This window comes from Adiantum capillus-veneris, chromosome 13 (genome assembly GCF_014529385.1).
Source record: "Adiantum capillus-veneris isolate H3 chromosome 13, ASM1452938v2, whole genome shotgun sequence".
NCBI lineage: Eukaryota > Viridiplantae > Streptophyta > Polypodiopsida > Polypodiales > Pteridaceae > Adiantum > Adiantum capillus-veneris.
In genome coordinates, this window is record NC_140943.1 from 17,303,913 (window position 1) to 17,325,726 (window position 21,814).

Sequence of the window (21,814 nt, forward strand, 5' to 3'; positions counted from 1 at the left end):
ACTGTTTAAATACCTCTTTTGCAAACAATCTTTTACCTTGGCTTTTACCTGATGTTTGAATTGCTGGTATGTGCTCATCAAGAACGATCCAGGTATCCAAACTATTACTTCCCTTTACAAGAGCTGCTAAGGACTAAAGATAGATGCCACTGAGCTGAGCATATTAATCAACAGCATACCTTATTTCATTGGCTTCACTTTCCTTTCTTATATAATGGTAAACAGGTCTTACTAACACTCTTCGATACATCTTTTAATGGTGATGGCATTGTTAATTAAGCCATGAATTCTCGCATATACTCTTCTTTAAGAAGGTTCAAATGGAAACTGTCAATGAATGGCATCTTCACATTATGTATCTATACAAATAACATGGTTATAATTTTGTAGCTCATCCTTTCTCCCCCTTGACATGATAAGATGAAGCTGGAATGTTCACTTCGTCCCATCCAATGCTGTGGTTAAATTCCCTTCAGAACTTTTTTGAATGGGCTCTGCACTTGGGAGTCCCAAGTGCACAGCAATGTTGTCAAGACCTGTTATCTGCTTCACAACTATAAAGCTCCTCTCACATGGCCTTATGGGCAATCTGTATGCATGAAAGAACTCAGCTAATGGAGGGCAACTTCACCAACAAAAGACATTTCCAGCAGCATCTCTCCAAGATTCTCCTTCAACACTTTCAATGAAGCTGCCCTCAACAAAAACAGGAGAATTGGAAGAGACAGAACAAGCCGCAGAGCAAAGCAAATTCTTCAAAGATCAGGCTCCCAGTGAGCCCATGAGTGCTACAGAGCAAAGCTTTTACTTCAAAGATGACATCCCCTTCTGTCTCTTTTATGTAGGCATTGAAGTTTTGTCAGATGCTGTTGTTCCATCCTTTGATTCTCCTTTGTAAGGGACAGGGCTATTTCACAAGGACATCCAGGATTCTAGCTTTATCTAGACCAAGTTGTGGCCATTGGAAACATCGAGACATCCATCTACCAGTACTGCTCACCACCAACCAGGACCACGCAAACCCTACGTGTTCCGGTTGGGGCAGCTGTTAGCCCAATGTGAGGTCTCCCCACATACAAAACAACTGTTTGGAGAGATGGCTTCACCAGTGGCCCGAACAAATGCTCCACCATTCTCGGCCCTGGTCTCCCGACGGCCTGCACGTGTCCTTCCTCTAGAGGCTTGGCCATTCCTCCCCGCCCTTGGCTGCATATTTATTCGTCGCTGCTCTTGACCAGCACGGCCTGTGTTTGTTGGAAAGTTGTCAACTGCACTTGCATGGCTAGACGTGGGTATCTCCCACCTTAAATACACAAATTGACTCAGTAAACTAATCCATAGCGGACAAGAATAAAGCAGTAGCGAAGGTCAGGCACACACAAGAAGAAGTCGCAACTGTTGGATGAACATCGATAAAAGCGCCTTCCACGGTTACTCTCTGTCTGTGCTGTGAGCAAGGAGCATACTTGCTGACAATGGCACATCACGGCATCTTTACACAATCACAAAAGCATCAACCCTTACATGAATGTGAAGAATTTCCATAGCAACAACATGCATGTAAGCCCAACTCAAGAAAAGGCATTCATAATATCTCATGTGACTCACCTGACAAATTTGGTGCTGGATGTTGGTCTGGATGAGGGACTCCTCTTGGGTCAGACCTGGAGTTGGTTTGGGCATTGCTGGGGCCTCTGTTTCCAGCTTGCCTTCCCCCTGCAACAACATTCATGCCTCAATCATTGCTTGATAAGGGTACTATAGTAGTCCGAATATGTTAATGAGTGGATGGTTTGACCTGGCTGGCTTCGTGTCCCAGTTCCACATATTTCAATCAACTCCTTCAATACAGGATCACAGCCCCCCACACAACCTGCAAAAGAAAAGGATTAAGCATTGATTACTACAGGTTAGTGGGAGCACAGATTGTCCATTTAAGCTGCAAATCTTTAGAAATGGACACATTACAGGCTGCTAAATCTCCAGAACTTAGAGCAGGCTTCAGGATTGTACACAATTCACCAGAGAAATGAGAAGTTTAAAGTCAAAATTGCGAAGTCTACCTATGTACTCGGTAGAATATTGTGGGGGTATTTCCCCTTGCTTAAATTTAAAGTTTATCCTGTAGACAGTTCCTACACAAAGTCCATAAGAGTTATGTCAGTGTGGTTTAGTGGCACACTTGGAAATTGTTTATTTCAACTTGGTGGTTTTTCCTTCAGAGAATTTGAGGAATTGAGGCATTCTAAATCCCTTTATCTTTATTTTCTAGATTTTTGCAGAAGAGGCTTTTCAATTTGTAAATGAATTGTACCTGGCCCACATCTACTGCAGATCTCAGCTGAAACCGATGCTTCCAACAATGCATTTGGTAACCAAACGGCATTCCTGCACTGTTTTATGCCACATTCACAAAGAAATTTTTCATTTATGCCATTCAATGTGTCAACAACTACATGCTAGCCAACCTTTACTGAGGCAAATAAGCGTGCTAACTTGAAAATGATATAAATTGATTCCTCAAACGTACCTGAGGAAAATTAAGGCATCCAACCATAAACTTTCCATCCTAGAAAAAATTGCAATCATAAACAATAAGTTAGCTGTGTGCCAAAAAAGCCCAAGGGAAACTGAGAGCTTGAACAAAGTGTACACTCTAGAGAAGTCTACTCCATTAAATGACATAAAATCACCAAGAAGTACCAACCAGAGATGTAGCATAGTGCTCACAAAATGGAAGTAGTCTAAACTGATACAAGTTCTTTACAAATTACAGATGGCACAGCCACTTCTAGCTGTGGCAACCTCTGATTCTTCCTCAAAGGTTAGTTCCCTGTTATATCTACAAGGACTTGCGAGCTTGATCCTTGGGTGTCTTTCTTGGTAGAGACTGTTTCACTGCTTTAGTGTGGTGCTGCAAGATCCCCGATTTTCGGATCTCCTTTAAAAACAAGAAAAGTAGATTTCCAGTGTACATTAATTTTTGATCTAGAATGCTTGCTCTTAATCCTCTGATCCAATCTTGTCAAGACCACACAATCCACCCTTCTCTTGAAATTATCTTGCTCTACATAACCAGCCCTATTGCAATGCTTAAAAGCATTTTTCTATGCCACATTTGTGGGTCTTCATTTATACATAAGCATCTCCTTTCAAACCCTCTTTCCTGCGTAGAGTGAGACTATGCTTTGATACAAAAATCAATAACATTTCTTGAAGGGTTTCTATACTTCCTAAATATATGCAATGCCTCAGGATTTCTAAGTATTTCAAATCTTTGCTTGGCTCTGCATTACATTTCCATGTACATGAGGGGTTCCAAAGGTGGCGGCAGGCAGATCAATGGAAACAAAGAAAAGCATGGTTACCAAACCCTAAATATAGTGCATGTTGTGCAGAAAGATGCACAAGCTAGATACAAGTAGATCACAGTGCATACAGATAGTCCGTGGGATATATATTGCAATACATTACTTTCCAGTCTTACATACATATAGAGTAATTTTCCTTTAAGTTGAACATGTTTGAATATCAAGCTTGTGGATGGAGCTTGTAGTCACAAGCAAGTCGAACTGTACAATGTTCTCCAATTCAACAACGAATAGCCTGGCTGAAGCAAGCAAAGAGACAGAATAATGTTTATGTATGTCTGCAAAAGGCCTAAACGTCCTATGAGACCAACAAAGTACACCACTGTCATCCAATTGTCCAATACAAATGACTTAGGTAAAAATGCTAAAAACTGAAACAAATAAGTGAATAAGTAGAGCCATCTGGTAGCATATATCCCAAAGCCTGATCTTCGAAGTGGGCTGTCATTATAAAAACCATTACATACATTTTCTCATGGGCTGCAGCCTCCATCGTGGCATCAATCTCATCCTATGTGGTTTAGTAAAGTAGTTTCTTGGCATTAAACCCCAAGTTAGGACACTACTTGCTAAGATCAAGTAACAAATGCCTACTACTCATGCTTCATGTGCAAATTCTTTTTTTTGGTTTCAGATGTTTCATCTCTAGCTGTTTCACTGACGTTTTAGCCATTTCAGGCATTTCGCAATTTAGGGCTAGAGAAACACTTTCATGGTAACCTTGTCAGTGATGCCATCCATGTAACCACTACCAAAAAATTGCAACATAAAAAAGATTGCATTCTTGTATCACTTCAAAGCTGGCTTGCAGGCTATAAGTCAACACATTCCAGAACAAGATTCCCCAAGCCTTATGTATGGATGCCAACTAGGCTATATACGCCCAAGTCGTTGATCAGTTCACTCTACAGAGGCTGTATTTCTCTAGCACAAGGGTTTGACATGGTATTGTGTAAAATATTGCAGCAGAATGGAACTCTGACATCCCTCCACACATAATTCATAAGCTCGATGTTGGCAAACAAAAAACATAGCTAATTGAATAGATGATCCAAAATTTTATTGCTTTTGATTTTACCGGCTTCTTTCTCAGCACCATGTTTGCATTGTTGCAAGCAGAACAGTTGCGCACAACCTCAGCAACAAATTGTTGTTCAGCTACTGGTCTATTTGACCTGAAGATGGAATAACAGAACTTAAAACCTTCTTTTGAAACAAGACAGATATGATGGCAATATCTCATCACGGCAAGGAAGATTTAAAGTTTGAAATAATAGCTAAATCTTTTATTTTTGTACTTTGTAATGCTTATGTGAAGCCCTTGCATGCAGATAAGATAGGAACGAGAAAGGAATTAGAGGGATAGCGAGTTTTTAGAAAAAACTGGGTTGTAGCAAGTTACCATTTGAAAAATACGCATCACCTGAGAGAAAATTATAACAATATCAAAGCAGATATCCTTGTGATACGTTGTCGCGGCTGGCAGACATACACAGCTAAATCTTTCTATTTTAGTAATTAAGCAATGCACGAGATATAATGGTGATATTTCATCGCAGCTGTAAAACATATCCAGTAAAATCTGTTTATTTTAGTAATTAAGTTGGTAGTGAGACAGCAGTTAGAGATATAGGAAGTTTCTCAGAATGATTGGGGTGCAGAAAGTTACCATCTGAAGATGAGCATCGCATTTTAGCACATACTAATCAGGAAAAAACTGTGTAATTTGAATCATGCTGGTGACCTTTCCCAACATAAAAGCCATCCTCTTCCCGATATCGTAAAAGATAAGGCTATATTGATAAGATATGGACATAACCAACAAAAATATCATAGTACTAGTTCCTCAGGAAAATCTGAAAGGCTCCTTTTAAGGCTATATTGATAAGATATGGACGTAAAAAACAAAAATATCATAGTACTAGTTCCTCAGTAAAATCTGAAAGGCTCCTTTTGATGCACTTAACCTGGTCATTATACGAAGGGCAAAAGAGACTTGCAAATGTGAAAATGTTAATTTCTGTTATGTACCTAGGGTAATCTAAGGTTTCTTTGACCATGTTAAAGAAAACAGTCACCTTTCAAAGAAGAACTCCATGGCTTCAAACATTTTTGCTTTATGTGATTTGGCCTGCACTCAGATGAGAAACACACTAGTTTAACTTTCAGAAAAAGAGCATGCTCGCCCCATACTTTCAGAAATCAGCCAAAGCTTTTGATTGGCCAGATCTGAAGCAGCCAGAGATGGCCAAGAGATTCTAATTAAACACCATTCACGATGCAGGGATTGAAAAACTTCTTGACATAAAAGACTGAAAGAAAGATACGATCTTGACACACAGCTCGCTGCTGCTCACGCTTCCCCCCCTGTGCATGCACCTGCATCCCCCCCTAGCCATCGCTCACTCCTCCCCCCTCCTCCCTTGCGCTGCACGCCAGCTCCTGCTGCACTCTGTCCAGCCTGCCTACGTGCTGCCCCAGCTCCATCCAGCCCCCCCCCCCCCCCCCCCCCCCCCCCCCCCTTCACATAGCTCGTGAACTGTCTTCACTGCACCAGCATTTGCGCCTACACCTCTGCCATTCGCCTTCGCCCTCTTTTTTATTAGAAACAGACACACAATGGCGGCCCCTACTCCACCTCAGAGGGACTCTACAGAAGCCCCCTCGCCCGACACCGCGGAGCCGACCCTTCGACTTGCTCTCTCGCCAGAAGAGCAAGCCAGCTTGATTACCGAGGTAGAACGCTTGCAAGCAACCTCGGTCATCCGCAAGATCATTGGTACTCGACCCAGCTGAGGTGAGGTTCAAGATTTGCTACAGGCTTGTCTCCTCTCCGATGTGGGCAAGATCACCGATGTCCAGATCCTTGGGAAAGGGTACTACCAGGTAGAGTTCAAGTCTCCAGAGATGACGGCCAAGGTGATATCCATGAGCCCGCTCAGTATCCGAGCAGCTCGAGCTTACTTCAGACGATGGCATCATGGTTTTGAACCTTCTACAGATGTGCTTGAGGAGGAGGCCGGCTTGCCTATCTCGGTTTGCTTCCCAGGCTTGAGGAGAGAGTATCTCCCTTTACTTCCCAAGATTGGTTCCATGTTTGGGACGGTTTTGGAGTCACCGCGCACTGCAACTTCAATTGTGACATTCGTAGACGATGGGACTTCTTCGACTACAGCTTCACACGATTCCTAGGTGATTCTTCTCCCGACCTGGAGGAGGCTTGCTTTCGAGTCCACATCCTCTTTCTCGTAGCTCGAGGCACGGAGGCTTTGGATACAGCTGTAGGTTTCTCTTTTCCGTTGTGCGGCAGGGATCCTACAGAGTGGACCCTACACACAGTTCTTGACTGGCTCAAGATCCAGGCCACTCAGTTCTCACACCACACAGGGGACCTAGGGGTGACAGGTCTGGTACAGACACTTTGGCCTTAAGCCAAGTTCAGCGCGATGCAGTCGGATGTAGCAGGTTACAGGCACATTGTGGTGCATTTGTTTGCTGACACTCAGAGCCCTCCTTGCTATGTATATGTACATGAGGATTCTTGGACAGAGGATGTAGCCTTATGGGCTGCACGCTCGGCCTGGGCTTGGGTGGAACAGTCACTCCAGACGCGCTTGTCTAGAGGTCGCTCGGATGCGGATTACTCCCCATCCAAACCGGCCTCAAAGATAGCGAGGTTGGTTGTTGTTGCAGCATCTGTTTTCTCTCACTGACTCCATGATCAGAGGAGTCGGTTGCGTCACGAGCTTCAGCAATGCCTTGTGGGTGGTGAGATTGATCTTCTTATGCTACAGGAGCATCATCTGTGTGAGAGCCGCATTAGACGATGTGGTCGAATTTTGCCTAGCATTAAGGAGTGGCGCCATGAGTTTGCCTTCCATCAACGGGCATCTCAGTGGACCAAGTGGCTGACCGAGTTATTGGGAGTTTTTTGAGACAGTGGGGCCATGTCATGCGCACACCAATGTTAGTCAGTTGAGGAAACGTGACAGATCAGTGGCCTCAGAGCCTAAGGATATGCATACAAATGCTACTGACTTCTACCGTGATCTATTGTCAGCTGAGCCTCAGTCAGAGCGCCAGGATGCATACAAGGAGCAGCAGGTTTGGGCACAGATGCCTTGCCTTGTTACCGAGGATATGCGACAAAGACTCGAGCTTCCTCTCCAGCTGGAGGAGCTCCATGAGGTCCTCAAAGCACTCCCCCGTGGTAGTTGTCCAGGGGAGGATGGTTTGACTTCCAACTTCTTCTTGGAGTACTGGGACTTGCTTGGTTCAGATCTTTGCAGCGCATTTCAGTACGTTTTTCAGACTGGCGAGATGCCTGACAGCATGAGTGAGGGTTTGATATACCTGATTCCCAAGGAGGGAGGCTCCTTGGATGAGATTCGGCAACGGCGACCCATTACCATCCTCAACTCATCCTACAAAATTCTAGCAAAAGCTCTGAGTTTGAGGATTCAACCACTACTAGAGAGCATTATAGATGAGACTTAGACAGGTTTTGTCAAGGAGCGCAGTATCCTTAAGAACATCTTCACTTTTTGGGAGGTGTCTGCCCTTACGCGTCTTCGAGAAGAGGATTTGGTGATACTCCTTCTCAACTTTGGTAAGGCCTACGACAGAGTTGACTGGAACTTTTGGGAGGGCACTCTACGCAAGGATGGGTTTCACAGATGCTTGGATTAGAGGTGTGTCAGCTCCCTACAAGCGTGCGCACAGTGAGGTGCTCTTGGTAGGGGGCCGAGGGGAGCGCTTCTTACTCACGCGTTCGATCAGGCATGGTTGCCCTCTTGCCCCCTTCCTCTTCTTGTTTTATGGTGAGGCGATGAGCAGATTCTTGACTTCTCAACAGGTTGGCTTGCGTGGCCTTGAGCTCCCTCTTAGAGCAGATGAGCTTCTTGATGTCGAGTTTGCCAACGACTCAGCCTTGTATTTGGAGGGCCAAGAGGCCAATTTTCACAGGTGTGAGCAGGCTCTTGAGGCGATTTGTTGGGTGTCAAGTGCACTGATCAACTGGAGGAAGACAATTGCTTTCTGGGTTGGCAGTGCTCCAACACCTGAGATGTCGCTAGGTGAGGGTGGATTTCCCCAAGGACTGCAGTTCGCTACTTGGATTGTCAAGTTGACTTGGACTTGTCTCCTGAGCAGCAGACTTCTCCTCTCCTCTTGTCCATTGTAACGAGGATAGTGTGTCGTGCTCTCTACAATGGGTGCTCCTCAGCGCAATGTGCGTGACAATCTCACTCAAAACAGACTGGAAACAAAGGAACAATAGACAACAACTGAGCTCACAGAGACACAACAGCAATAGACCACAACATATGACTCGACTATCTCAAAGGACTGATACAGACTCTGCGTGGCAGCACACTCAGCTCGAGCCCACGACTCACAGTTACAATGGGGTGTCGAGGCTCAAATGTGCAAGCATGCTGAAGACGTGCTGGGTGCATAGACTCTATCCTCTAGACGATGATGCTAGACCAGATATGAAGAAAAATGATACTCATGACCCAACCACGATGTCCACTAGACCATCGTCCGTATCCCTTGCCACGTGTCACTGTCCAGCCCAGAGAGTCCGTCCAATGTGAACCAAACCACACCAACTGTACTAATTGTGTGTCTTGTGAAAGTGACATTGTAGCCCTGCTACAGGTTGCCCGCCACAAAACCACTCACCGTCTCAGTGAGAGAACTATTGAAACTGCTAAAAGACTGAACTGCAATACTAAATGACTATTGCACTGTCATGGTGAAAAGACTGTCAATCATCATCCCAGAGGAGTAGTAGTCGCTATAACTGCACTCGAAGGATCAGTCTCCGGAGGTGGAGCCATGGATAGGGGAAAAAGAGAGAGATGGTTGGGAGTTGAACCAATTTGGATAGGGCGAATTGGGAGAGAGGGAGAGGGAGGCGAATAGGGGTAGAGGGTAGAACGAATTAGGGACGAGGGGGAGGGCGATAAATTGGAAGAAGGGAGAGAGGTGAATAGGGAGAAAGAGTAAGGGAACGAATTGGAGAATGGAGGGGGGAGGGGGGGAAGAATTGGGCTGAGAGCGAATTGGGAATTGGGAGGGGACGAATTTGGGTTGAGAGCGAATTGGGAATTGGGAGGGGACGAATTTGGCTGAGGGCGATTGGGAATTGGGAGGGGACGAATTGGGCAGAGGAAGGGGGGAAGGGACGAATTGGGACAGGGGGGAGAATTTGTGAGGGGGAGGGGGCCGAATTGGGAAAAATCCGAATTGGGAATGGGGGGTGGGCGAATTTGGAAAGAGGGGAAAAGTAGGCCGAATTGGGGAGTGGGGGCAAATTTGGAGAGGGAAAGAGGATGAGTTGGGAGAGGGGAGATGGGGATGAATTGGAGAGGGCGTGGTGAAGGGGAGGGGGACGAATTGGGATAGTGGGGAGGGGGACCAATTGGGACTGGGAAGGGGGATGAATATGGAGAGGGCGAATTGATGAGGGGGAAGGGAACGAATTGGGAGATATGAGAAAAGGGCGAATTTGAAGATGGGGCGGATTGGGGAAGAGGGGAAAAGCAAAAAGGAGGGACGAATTGGAAGAGAGGGGCTAGTTGGGAGAAAGAGAGGGCCTCACAGGCTCATTGTTGTATAACAGACAACCACGAAGACAACACCCAAGGCAGCGACCAAGACATTGGTTATACGATAAGTTGCCGAGCCCAGTAAAGCTTTGGCTTGGGATCCATTAAGAGACTGCCACTAGAGCCGTCTTGAAATAATTAGAGGTCAAATTTGCCTTAACGACAGCAAGGGAAGGCCAACGGGCACAGTGTAGGGGGGTAGGACACTAGAGACAGACAACTCCGTGCTACAGAGAGAAACGTGGGAACTTGGAGAAATTATCACAAAACAGACCAGGTGAGGAGTTCAAGCTTTAGAGATTCCAGTACGAACGACACTAAAACAACGCTGATGATAGAAATGCTCATGATAGAAATGTGGTTCACACGTAGAGAAAGACAAGTATCCCAATTACAGTGGAGAAAGGGTACCTTATGAGGAAATGTGGAAACTTCTACAGGCATAGCAGAGAGACTGAGTGTGTTGCAATGACAGTAACAGAACAGAGACAAAGACAGTAACAGAACGGGTGTTCTGGTGGGAAGGTAGTGGAGAGAAGAGAAATGGGAGATTCATCATTAGGCATAACGATTTCAGCTGAAATGGCTGTAGACTATTTACTCAGATGTTTACTTAGAGGGATAAAAGCACTTGATTCTGGAGCCATTTACGAGCGGCAATGGAACACCGTCCAAAGTTACTAACTGGATTGCTCCTTGCGGCAAAATTTCTTGTACCCTGAATGGCCCTTGCCAGGCTGTGTAGCAGGCTACAGTGTCACTTTCACAGGACACTCAGTGAGTACGGTTGGTCTGGCCTGGTTCACACTAGTCGCCGGACTCTGTGGGCTGGGCTAGGCAGTGACACGTGGCAGGATACAGACGGTGGTCTAGTGGACATCGTGGCCAGGTCACCACCACCACTCACTTTGGAGATTGGCTTAGGTGGCTGACATTTATGAGCCGTTGGGTCATTATCATCATGGGCTTCACCTTTGGTCTAGCATCATCGTCGAGAGCAACGAGTCTTGCACAGAGCACTCCTTCACCATCCCTGCACATCTGAGCCTCGACACCCCATTTGTACCTATGAGTCCTGGGCTGGAGCTAAGTGTGCTGCCACACCAGAGTCTGTACATGGTTCTTTGAAATAGTCGAGTCCACATGTTCTGGTCCACTGTTGTGTCTCTGTTGTTCTGTTGTTATCCATTGTTTCTGTGTTTCATTCTGTTTGAGTGAGTTTCCATCTGTTGAGTGAGATTGTCACGCACATTGCACTGAGGGGCACCCACACTGTAGAGAGCACGACACATTATTCGCGCTACAAGTGCTCTCATTTTGGCAATCACGCTGGGACCTCAATTGAAGTCTCACTCTCTGTTGAGTACAAGTAAAGCAGCTAGCTGGTTTTTCTTCGTCTCGCCTGTGCTGGTCTGGTCCAGTTTCACCCTAGACAGCTTAATCTAGCTGGTCTAGTCTCTCACCTTGCTGGTCCAGTCCTCTCTCGCCCTGGTCCACCCAGTCCTCGTCGTGGTCTAGTCCTCGTCGTCCCTGGTCTAGTCCTTCTCGTCCTGGTCCAGGCCAGTTCGTCTAGTCACTCGCCTGGTCTAGTAGAGTCTAGTCCACTGTTCAACCGGGTGAAGTTCTTCTTGCCCAAAGCTTGGTTGGGGTGGTGGTTACTGCATGACACATACAAGGCGATCATTAGAGCGTCAAAGCGCACTATTGAGCCCACAGAAGTACTACCACAGACGACGCCAACCTTTGGTACCCAGTAGAAGTATATTAACATTATCACCCATACCTACACATACAGCTCCCTCCATTCCTTCAACCGGTTCTACATCCTCCTCCAGGTCACCTTCTCCGCTAAGGCTCTCCCCCATTTTGTTACAGCAAGCTAGTGAGCAACGGGCTCAAGAGCAAGAGGCCATGGAGGAGCTCACTAGTGTTCTGGCCAAGGTGAACATCAAGTTCCCTACCTTCAAGGGTCTCCACAGAGGATGCTGATGACCATGCTCGGAGGTTTGTTTCTCTTTGCAGAGGTCGTCGCCTCAATAGAGAAGACGCCTACCTTGTGCTCTTTCCGTCCACCTTGGATGGTCTTGCAGATAAATGGTACAGTCAGTTTGCTGAAAACCACTTTACTACTTGGACCATGTTAAGACAACAGTTCTGTGAAGCTTTCCGACCAGGGGATTATCAAGAGAAGATTCTAGATGAGTTGGCCAACCTGTTGCTCCAGCCCAAGGAGACATTTGCAGAGCTCATGACCAGAACAAAGTCCCTGGTCGCCAAGCTGCCTCAGCAACCAGGGGAATTCATTGTGAAGAAGTGGGTACAGAAGGCTCTGCCTAAGACTTCTCAACAAAAGCTCACAGAAAGCCTCCGTCCCGAAGCCAGTCTGGAAGACTTTGTTGCTACTGCTACTAGAATAGAGGGAGCAAGAATGCAGTTCACTGACTCTCCTAGGTTAGATACTCCCCTTGTACTCGTGGACAGTCCAATAGACCCCTTGACTTCTTTACGAAGGGAACAGGAAGCCCTAAAGTTACAGCGGGCCCTGCAAGAAGAGAGATCCTTCTCTCTCAGGCAGGAGAAGCCTCCACATCAAGAGGCTTATGATCAACTTAAAAGAGAGTTAGAAGAGCTCAGGTCTCAGCAGGAGACTAAGGCTATAGTATGGTGTAGTTCATGCCGCTCTTCAGGACACCCTCCACAGGACTGTCCCCTTCGCTCTTATTGCCACTTCTGCGAAAAATCAGGTCATGAAGATAAGGATTGCTACTATATAAAGGGATTGCACAAAATACAGCAAAGTCTTGGTCCTACACTCCAACAGGGGTTAGCACCAGCATCCAACATGGTTTCCCACTACGGCCATCCCAACTACATGCCACCTTTGCTCAATACCCCTGGTGTCCAAGGTATGTCAAGTACTTTCCCGACTCAAAGTTTTTATAATGCTCATGCCACCTCAACCCCTCAGAGCTTCTACACTTCAGCCTCCAACTCCATGCAGCAACCACCTCGTCCCCCGTTTCGTCCTTCCAATCGGCCCATACTCTGCTACAGATGCGGAGAATATGGGCATTATCAGAGCAAGTGTCCTTTACCTGAGGGGTCCCCTCCTTGTCGTCATTGCCCTGATTCCAAGGATTGCTACAGTAAGGATTGTCCCACGCAAAGGGCATCCACGTCTTCAGGCTCGACTCAGAACCAGCAAGATTTCACCTTCCCGAAGATAAATTTGATTACTGTGAACACCGTGCCTCAACCATCACCTGCTACTCATGTGGTTAAGCCACTGCAAGTGGAGGAGGCTGTTGGTGTCCTTACTCGGGCACAAAGAGCAGCTCTTGGTCTCAGTCTGCCCACAGGTCCACCTCGCCCATTCTCAGTTCCTCAATCTGGTCTACCTGACCCAAAGGACGAGTCCTTCAAAATTGTTCAAAGCAAACCAACTTCCCTGTTATCTGACATTGATGGAGCCTTCTTGGAAGCAGTGGCTGACTTGGAACAGATTAAGGTCCCAAAGGGAGCCCAATTCGAAGGCGACAAGCCCACAGCAGAAGCCATCTTGAAAAATACTTTTCAGCAGGTGTCACTATACGACATGCTAAGGCTCGACGCAACACTTAGAAGTGACACCCTGTCAGTCATTCAGTCTCTGTACCCGGGGGCTGGGCCTAGTGGCGGGCACCTCCCTGTACAGCCCTCAGAGTCTTATTTGATTTCCTATCCAACTGCTCCCCTCACCGATTATAAAAGTCCTCATCTCACTGTATCTATTCTTGGGCACCAACTATCCGGCGTCATCGTTGATGGTGGATCTGGAATCAACTTGATGCCCGAGTTCACTATGTTACCTCTAGGTATACAACCTACTCGCCCTGCCCCCTTCACAGTTACATTGGCCGATCAACGAACAGTATACCCAATGGGCATCGTGAACAATGTGCTTCTGCAGGTACAAAACTTTACTTTTAACTTGGATTTTGTGGTGGTTCGTCTTCCCCTGGTTGAGGACGGATTTCCTTTGCTCATTGGAAGACCATGGCTGCGACACACTAAAGCACTTCATGATTGGGGAAACGACACAATGTGGATACAAACTTCTGGCTCCCCGATGCAACCCATCCTTTTGGAAGGAGGTATGGATCTAGCGGTGCAGCAAGTTTCTTTGTCAATGGAAACCAACCCTGAACAAGAACAACCTACTACACCTGAAGGGTCAGACGAAGATCTACTGGAGTGGTTGGAGGCTACCAAATCTATGCCTTGTTATGGAGTCTCTATTCACTCTTTGCCTGAAGGAACGCCCTCTTCAAATGATTCCACAACAACTCAATCTAATGTGCCACCTGAGCCTATGAAGAAGCATAAAAGCAGTAAGAAATCTCTTCTACAGCAGTTCACCCCCCTTCAAACATCAACCCCTTGGTGTCTGCTTCTCGGACCAAAACAAAGCTCTCCTCTGTGTCTAGCAAACTCCCTTCACCGAACCCGTCCTGCAAGATGAATTCCAAGATCATGATATCTCTCTTGCTCATGATAGCTGCGTGCTCTTTATTTGCACCCTACCCATCACCCTACCCTTCCCATCTTCCCCTCACCCTCGCCCCTACCCTCACCCTCGAGCTAATCCCTCCCCCTACCCTCCCCCTCGCCCTCGCCCCTACCCTTGCCCTCGCCCTAACCTTCCCCCTTTCCCCTTGCCCTCGCCCTCACCCTTTCCCATCCCCTCGCCCCTCGCCCCTAGCCCCTTGTCCCTAGCCCCTAGTCCCTAGCCCCTACCCTCTAGTCCCTAGCCCCTCGCCCCTAGTCCCTAGCCCCTCGCCCCTAGCCCCTAGTCCTTCGTCCTTGGTCCCTCGCTCCTAGCCCCTAGTCCCTGGTCCTTGGTCCCTAGTCCCTCGCCCCTAGCCTCTAGCCTCTAGTCCCTCGTCCCTAGCCCCTTGTCCCTCGTACCTAGCCCCTAGTCCCTAGTCCCTAGCCCCTCGCCCCTAGCCTCTAGCCTCTAGTCCCTAGCCCCTAGCCTCTAGTCCCTAGCCCCTAGCCCCTAGCCCCTCGCCCCTTCCCCCTCGCCCCTGCCCTATCTAATAAACCTAGCCTCAGCAACAACCGCTTCTGCCTCAACAAATGATTTCTCGTGGCGGAACCGGCCACTACGCTACTCTCAAACGTCTAGGAATGGCTACTTTGGCATCAGCCTTAGCATCAGCTCCTCCTCAACAACAGAGATTGATGTTGGGCGAGAAGCTGTATCCACTTGTAGATCATTTAGAACAGATCACGCAGGAAAAGTTACCGGCATGTTACTGGAGATGGATCAGCCAGAAGTTTTGCATTTAATTGAATCTCCTGAGTCACTGAACTTGATTCTTCCATCTTCAGAACCCACAGAGTAGGTATCAAAAACAAGAAACCGGATCATCTTCAGTAGCCTCAAGCTCCCTTTGCAACCTAAAAATTCTCGTCAAGGAGTCTGCGTTCATTCTGCTTCGTGTCAAGAAGTTTGCATTTCAATCTGCTTCGTGAACCCTTCATGCTCTTCCTCAACAACTACGACTGGCCTCTGCAACTCCTTCAAGAGCCTCTCACACGCCTCCTTTAGAGTGACTACACTTCATTGGTTTTCAGCTTGAGAAGTGCCAAGAGTTTGCTGCAGCTCTTCACACTCTACTTGGAACTTCTTTAAATTCTTTGTCATCATCTCTGCATAAGAATCCGCCGTCCTGTGTTGTGATCGAGCAAAGAAACCTCCTCCTCCAAAGTTGAATTCTCTTGCCAGCTGTAATCATTTATTGCATGGGTGGGCCAAGCACTTGCTTCAAGAAAGATGTACATGCAGTACCGATTGGTTTTATTTCACATTTTTCAGTATCTCCTAGTTTTTCAATATTTCCTCTCATCGAGACGGTGAGCGGTCTTGTGGCGGGCAACCTGTAGCAGGCTACAGTGTCACTTTCACAGGACACTCAGTGAGTACGGTTCGTTTGGCCTGGTTCACACTAGTCGGACTCTGGACGACTCTGTGGGCTGGGCTGGGCAGTGACACGTGGCAAGATACGGAGGGTGGTCTAGTGGACATCGTGGCCAGGTCACCACCACCACTCACTTTGGAGATTGGCTTAGGTGGCTGACATTTATGAGCCGTTGGGTCATTATCATCATGGGCTTCACCTTTGGTCTAGCATCGTCGTCGAGAGCAGCGAGTCTTGCATAGAGCACTGCTTCACCATCCCTGCACATCTAAGCCTCGACACCCCCATTTGTACCTGTGAGTCCTGGGCTGGAGCTGCCACGCCAGAGTCTGTACATGGTTCTTTGAAATAGTCGAGTCCACATGTTCTGGTCCACTGTTGTGTCTCTGTTGTTCTGTTGTTATCCATCGTTTCTGTGTTTCATTTTGTTTGAGTGAGTTTCCATCTGTTGAGTGAGATTGTCACGCACATTGCACTGAGGGGCACCCACACTGTAGAGAGCACGACACATTATTCGCGCTACAGGCTACGACCAGCTTTTTAGCTATTTTCAGATATTTAGCTTGATAGAGTAGCACCAGTGTTCCCTGTGTTATTTTTGGTTTCCTGAGATGGCGATCATGCCACGCTTTGCGACGAAGTTGCTCGGCTTGGAGAGCATGTGAAGCTAACATCCTGCTTTCTTCTAACTGTAAGAGACGAGAGAGGTTTGTGGAAGCAACAGCCCTTGTGATGCGAACACTTCCCACTCTTGCTGAACCTAAGTTGAACTCATATGGTGCAATTGCTTCAAGACCAAAAGCTAGCTGGAATGGGAAGTAGTTTGCGGTTGCCTTGAAGGAGGTGCGATAAGCCCAAACTGTGCCGAGGATAGCCCGAGCCCAAGAAGCTGAATGTAGGTGATAAGCTTTCTTGAGAAGCGTGATTAGCACTTTGTTAGTGCTCTCAGCTTGCCCATTTGCTCTAGGATAGTAAGAGCAAGATTTGTGATGAAAAATCGTGTAGTTCCTGAGGAGTGTGGAGAATAGGTCGTTGACGAAATGACTACCTCGATCATTGGTGATTTCCAAAGGGCTCCCAAACCTGCAAAAAATATTTTCATACAAAGATTTTGTGACATTGACGGCTGTACAGTCAATGGTAGCCACCGCCTCGGCCCACTTTGTTGCATAATCCGTTGCTACTAGGAGATACTTACCATTGCCAGGTTGAGCAGGTGGAGTGATTGGACCAACAAAGTCCAAGCCCCATCGCTCAAAGGGCAACCACGCCGTAGATACTTGCAGAGGGCGATTGGATTGCTTGCTAGGCTTGGGCGCACATCGCTTATAGACATCACAACTTTTGACATGAGCAATAGGATCTTTGAATATATAGGGCCACCATAAGCTTGTTTGTAAGATTTTTTGCGCCGTGATGTGACCAGGGTAACGGCCACCTATAGGACCACTGTGTGCATCTTCCAGAGTGTGGTCTACTTCATGAGGAGAGACACACCTGCGCGTAGCACACCATCTGGCCCAGATTTGTAGAGATGATGTCCCTCAACCAAAGACAAGGGTCTACACTTCAGCAAGAGTCTTCTTTTTTGCAAGGGAGAAGCATTCTCAGGATATAGGCCAGTAGAGAGAAGATGTAACACATCTCCGTACCATTCTCGGGTAGTGTCGACCTTAGAGAGATGACTATCTGGGAAGTCATCATCAACCCCAGTATCGGGCTCACCTGTATGTATGCGAGAGAGATGGTCAGCCATGACGTGCCGCTTGCCTGGACTAAGAACTACTTCGAAGTCGTATTCCTGGAATATCAATAGCCACCTCCAAACTCTTCTTGCAACTTGGGGTTTATTCAAAAGATAGCGTAGCGCATGATGATCCGTGATGATAGTGAAGTGAATCCCTAACAAGTAATGACGAAACTTTTGTAAAGAATACACCATAGCCAAACCTTCCCTTTCTATGGTGCTGTAGTTGCGCTCTGCTTTGGTGAGCAAGCGACTTGCATAGTGAACAGGGCGATCCAGGTTGTACTCCTTACTAGGCTGAGTCAACACCGCACCCATAGCCAGTTGACTGGCATCAGTATGCACATGAAAAGGGAGAGACCAATCTGGGGCTACTAAAATAGGTGCTTCAATGAGGTGTTTTTTGAGGTATGCAAATGCTTCAGCCTCAGGTTTTGACCATTTGAAGGGTACAGTAGCACTAGTGAGTCGGGTCAATGGTTGAGCCACCTGCGCATACATTCGTATAAACCTGCGATGATAGCCTATGTGACCTACAAAGCTCTGAACACCTTTCGGGTTGATGGGACGTGGTAACTTCAAGATAGCCACGATCTTCTCCAAGTAAGGCGCTAAACCTTTGGCAGACATGGCCTAGAAGTGTGCCCTCAGTGACCAAAAAATGACATTTGTTAGGATTGAGCTTTAGACGTGCCTCTCTGCACCTGAGGAAGACAGCAGAGAGTTGAGCGAGGTGCTCCTCTAGATTTTCCACTGGGGTTGAACATTGGACACCTAAGAAGGTCGAAAAATCGTCCATGAAGATACGAAGATGATCCGTAAGTAAAGGACAGAATATAAGATATACTGCTCGATTGAAGAAAGGTGGAGCGTTTTTCGACCCAAACGACGTCCCAATGTAGATAAAAATACCTCAGGGAGTCACAAATGCCGTTTTAAGCTGATCACCTGGATATATGTCCAACTGATTGTATCCACTGAACCCATCCATGAAACTGTACAATACATGCCCTGCTACATCTTCGAGCACACGCTCAGTGAAACCATCTGGGATAGTTATCTTGTTCAGAGCACGGTAATCTACGCACACACGGATTTTATTGGACTGCTTCTTAGGCGCTATCACCATGGGTGATAACCACTCAGAGTGCTCCACAGGTATAATGATCCCTGCCTCTTGCATTTTTTCGAGCTCTGACTTAACAGCCTCTGCATACTTTGGGTTGAGCTTGTAAGCTCGGCCTCTTGACAGGCTTAGCTCCTTCAACCCGAGGGATAGTGTGGACACCCAATACTGGTGGGATCCCTTCCAAATCCTTGTAGGATCAACCAAAAACATCTTTAAATGAGTGTATAAAAGAAACTACCTGAGCAAGTAATGCGGGATGCTCCCATAACCAAGCTACTAAGAGGACGTGCTGAGGGTTGTCAGGGTCGCCCAGGCTCACTTCTTTGACCGGGTCAAAAGGTGTAACTGTGGAGGGTACTTCGGAAGTTGATAAGTCAACTTCCTCTTGGAGCTTTGAGACATCATGGGCTGGTGTTTGATCGATTGGAAACTCTGCATACTCTTCTTGTAACCATCCTAGTGGAAGCTCCTCGAAAGGTAAATCTTCAGACACCGACAAAGCAGAGTGCTTTTGAGGGGTCGGGTCGTCCGACCTAGGAGATGTTAGAGGAAGAGGGGAATCAGGGACTAACACACTTACTTCTTCGACTGGCACACTTTCTACTGTAGGGCTTGGGACATTGGTGTCGTCCTGAGGAGTTGGGAGAGAGTCTTACTAGCACAGGTGAGGTTTGAATAGACACCACATAGCATGGCATCGAAGTGGTAGCTTCCAACCACTGCAACAGGTCTTCGTCAAACCTGTCAGGTGGGATGTGCTGCTCGGGGTCGGGGTTGGAATGTAATGACAATGAGCTGTGATTAACCACTGGATCCATACCTCCTTCGAGCCGAATTGGTTGCATGGGGGAGCCAGGAGTATGTATCCACATGGCGTTGTTTTCCCAATCATGAAGTGCCTTAGTATGCCGCAACCATGGTCTACCAATAAGCAAAGGAAATCCTCCCTCCACCTTAGGAAGACTGACCACCACAAAATCCAAGTTAAATGTGAAATCTTGTACCTTCAAGGCACCGTCTCTACTATGCCGACAAGGTAGACTGTCCTCTAGTCCGCCAATGTAATAATGAATGGAGCAAGGCGGGTAGGTTGCAGACCTAAGGCCAACATGGTAAATTCTGGCATCAAATTGATCCCAGATCCACCATCCACTATGACTCCTGAGAAATGATGCCCAAGAATAGACACAGTGAGACGAGGACTTTTGTAGTCAGTCAGGGGAGTAGCTGGATAAGAAATCGTGTAGGACTCCAAGGACTGCACAGGTAGGTGCCCGCCACTAGGCCCTGCACCAGGATACAGAGATTGGATGATGGAAAGGGTCACTTCGAAAATTTGCATCAAGTCGAAGCATATCGTACAGTGACACTTGTTGAAAGGTGTTTTTCAAGATAGACTCTGATGTAGGATTCTCTCTTTCGATCAGACCTTGCTCCGGTATCTTAAGCTTCTGCAAGTCCTCTACTGCTTCTATGAAAGCACCATCAATATCTGATAGAAGAGAGGTAGGTTGGCACTTGGCACTACTTGATGGTTTGTTAGCTACTAAGGGAGTTTGACTTATTTGTGGGACTCAAGACGAAACAATTGGACCCCTAGGGAGGCTGAGCCCAAGACCGGCTCGCTGTACCCGTGTGAGCACACCAACCGGCTCTTCCACTTGCTTCAACCCATCTCGAGAGGCAGCTACAAGAGTGGAAGGTGGGGCCTGTGGAATGGTGCTTACTGTGATGAGGTTAACCTTTAAGAATGTAAACTCCTGTTGGTTCTGGCTTGTGCTTGCAGATGTGGATGCAAGTTGTTTTGGGCAATCCTTCCTATACTGATCCTTAGCTTCAAGACAGTGTTGGCAAGGAGGAGACCCTTCTGGCAACGGACATTTGTTCTGATAATGTCCATACTCCCCGCACCTGTAGCACAAAATTGGCCTATTGGAGGGGCAAGGTGGTCTCTGCCCTTGCTGCATGGGACCGAATGCTGACGTGTAGAAGCTTTGGGAAACTGAAGGAGTACTAGCATGATAAAAGCTGGGGGATACAAGGTTGTTGTGCATACCTTGCATAGGAGGTGTTGTCAGCAGAGGTGGCAACGGGTTTTGATGGCCATAGGGTGAGACCATGTTGGATGCAGGTGCTAGCCCTTCTTGGAGAGAAGGACCTAGACTTTGTTGTATTTGCCGCAATCCCTTGATATAGTAGCAATCCTTGTCTTCATGCCCAGACTTTTCGCAGAAGTGGCAATAAGCCCGAAGGGGACAGTCCTGTGGAGGATGTCCTGGAGAGCGACAGGAGCTGCACCATACCATAGCTTTAGTCTCTTGCTGAGACCGAAGCTCTTCTAGCTCTCTCTTGATTTGATCCAAAGCCTCAAGATGTGGAGATTTCTCTTGTCTAAGAGAGATTGATTTCTCTTCTTGGAGAGCGCGTTGTAGTTTTAGGGCTTTACGTTCTCTACAGAAAGAAGTCAATGGATCAGCAAGACTTTCGGAAAACAGAAAGGGAGTCTCTATGTAAGGGGAGTTGGTGAACAGCTTCCTAGCCCCTCTATCCTAGTAGCAGCTGCGACAAACTCCTCTAGAGTGGCGTCGGGTCGGAGACTCTCTCGGAGTTTTCGCTGAGAACTCTTGGGAAGAGCCTTCTCCACCCACCTCTTAACCATAAATTCACCTGGTTGTTGGGGAAGCTTCGCAACCAGAGACTTGGTTTTAGTCATAAGTTCTGCAAAAGTCTCCTCTGGTTGGAGCACCATGTTGGCCAACTCATCCAAAACCTTCTCCTGGTAGTCACCTAGCCTGAATGCTGCACAGAACTGTTGTCTTAAGGCTGCCCAAGTTGCAAAATGGTTCTCTGCAAACTGGCTCTACCATTTGTCTGCTAAGCCATCCAAGGTAGATGGAAAGAGTACCAAATAAGTGTCTTCTCTATTAAGACCACGACCGCTACAGAGAGATACAAACCTCCTTGCATGGTCGTCAGCATCTTCTAAAGAG

At 47.1% G+C, this 21,814-nt stretch overlaps 1 protein-coding gene across 3 annotated transcripts in view; it reads right to left on the reverse strand.

The window, feature by feature from the left end:
• Positions 1-888: 888 nt before the first annotated feature.
• Positions 889-21,814, reverse strand: part of TOP3A (topoisomerase 3alpha) — a 222,178-nt gene continuing 201,252 nt past the window's right edge. For 2 of the 3 annotated variants that reach the window (XM_086526458.1, XM_086526460.1), the window contains 9 exons: positions 5,450-5,502; positions 4,450-4,546; positions 2,531-2,569; positions 2,315-2,393; positions 2,064-2,135; positions 1,799-1,873; positions 1,609-1,716; positions 1,381-1,492; positions 889-1,303 (listed from right to left, as the gene is read on the reverse strand). In XM_086526458.1, coding sequence (XP_086382584.1) covers positions 1,024-1,303; positions 1,381-1,492; positions 1,609-1,716; positions 1,799-1,873; positions 2,064-2,135; positions 2,315-2,393; positions 2,531-2,569; positions 4,450-4,546; positions 5,450-5,502 — 915 coding nt within the window. In that variant the 3' untranslated portion in view covers positions 889-1,023. The remainder of the gene's footprint in view (positions 1,304-1,380; positions 1,493-1,608; positions 1,717-1,798; positions 1,874-2,063; positions 2,136-2,314; positions 2,394-2,530; positions 2,570-4,449; positions 4,547-5,449; positions 5,503-21,814) is intronic. The other variant, XM_086526459.1, reaches the window with a different exon arrangement.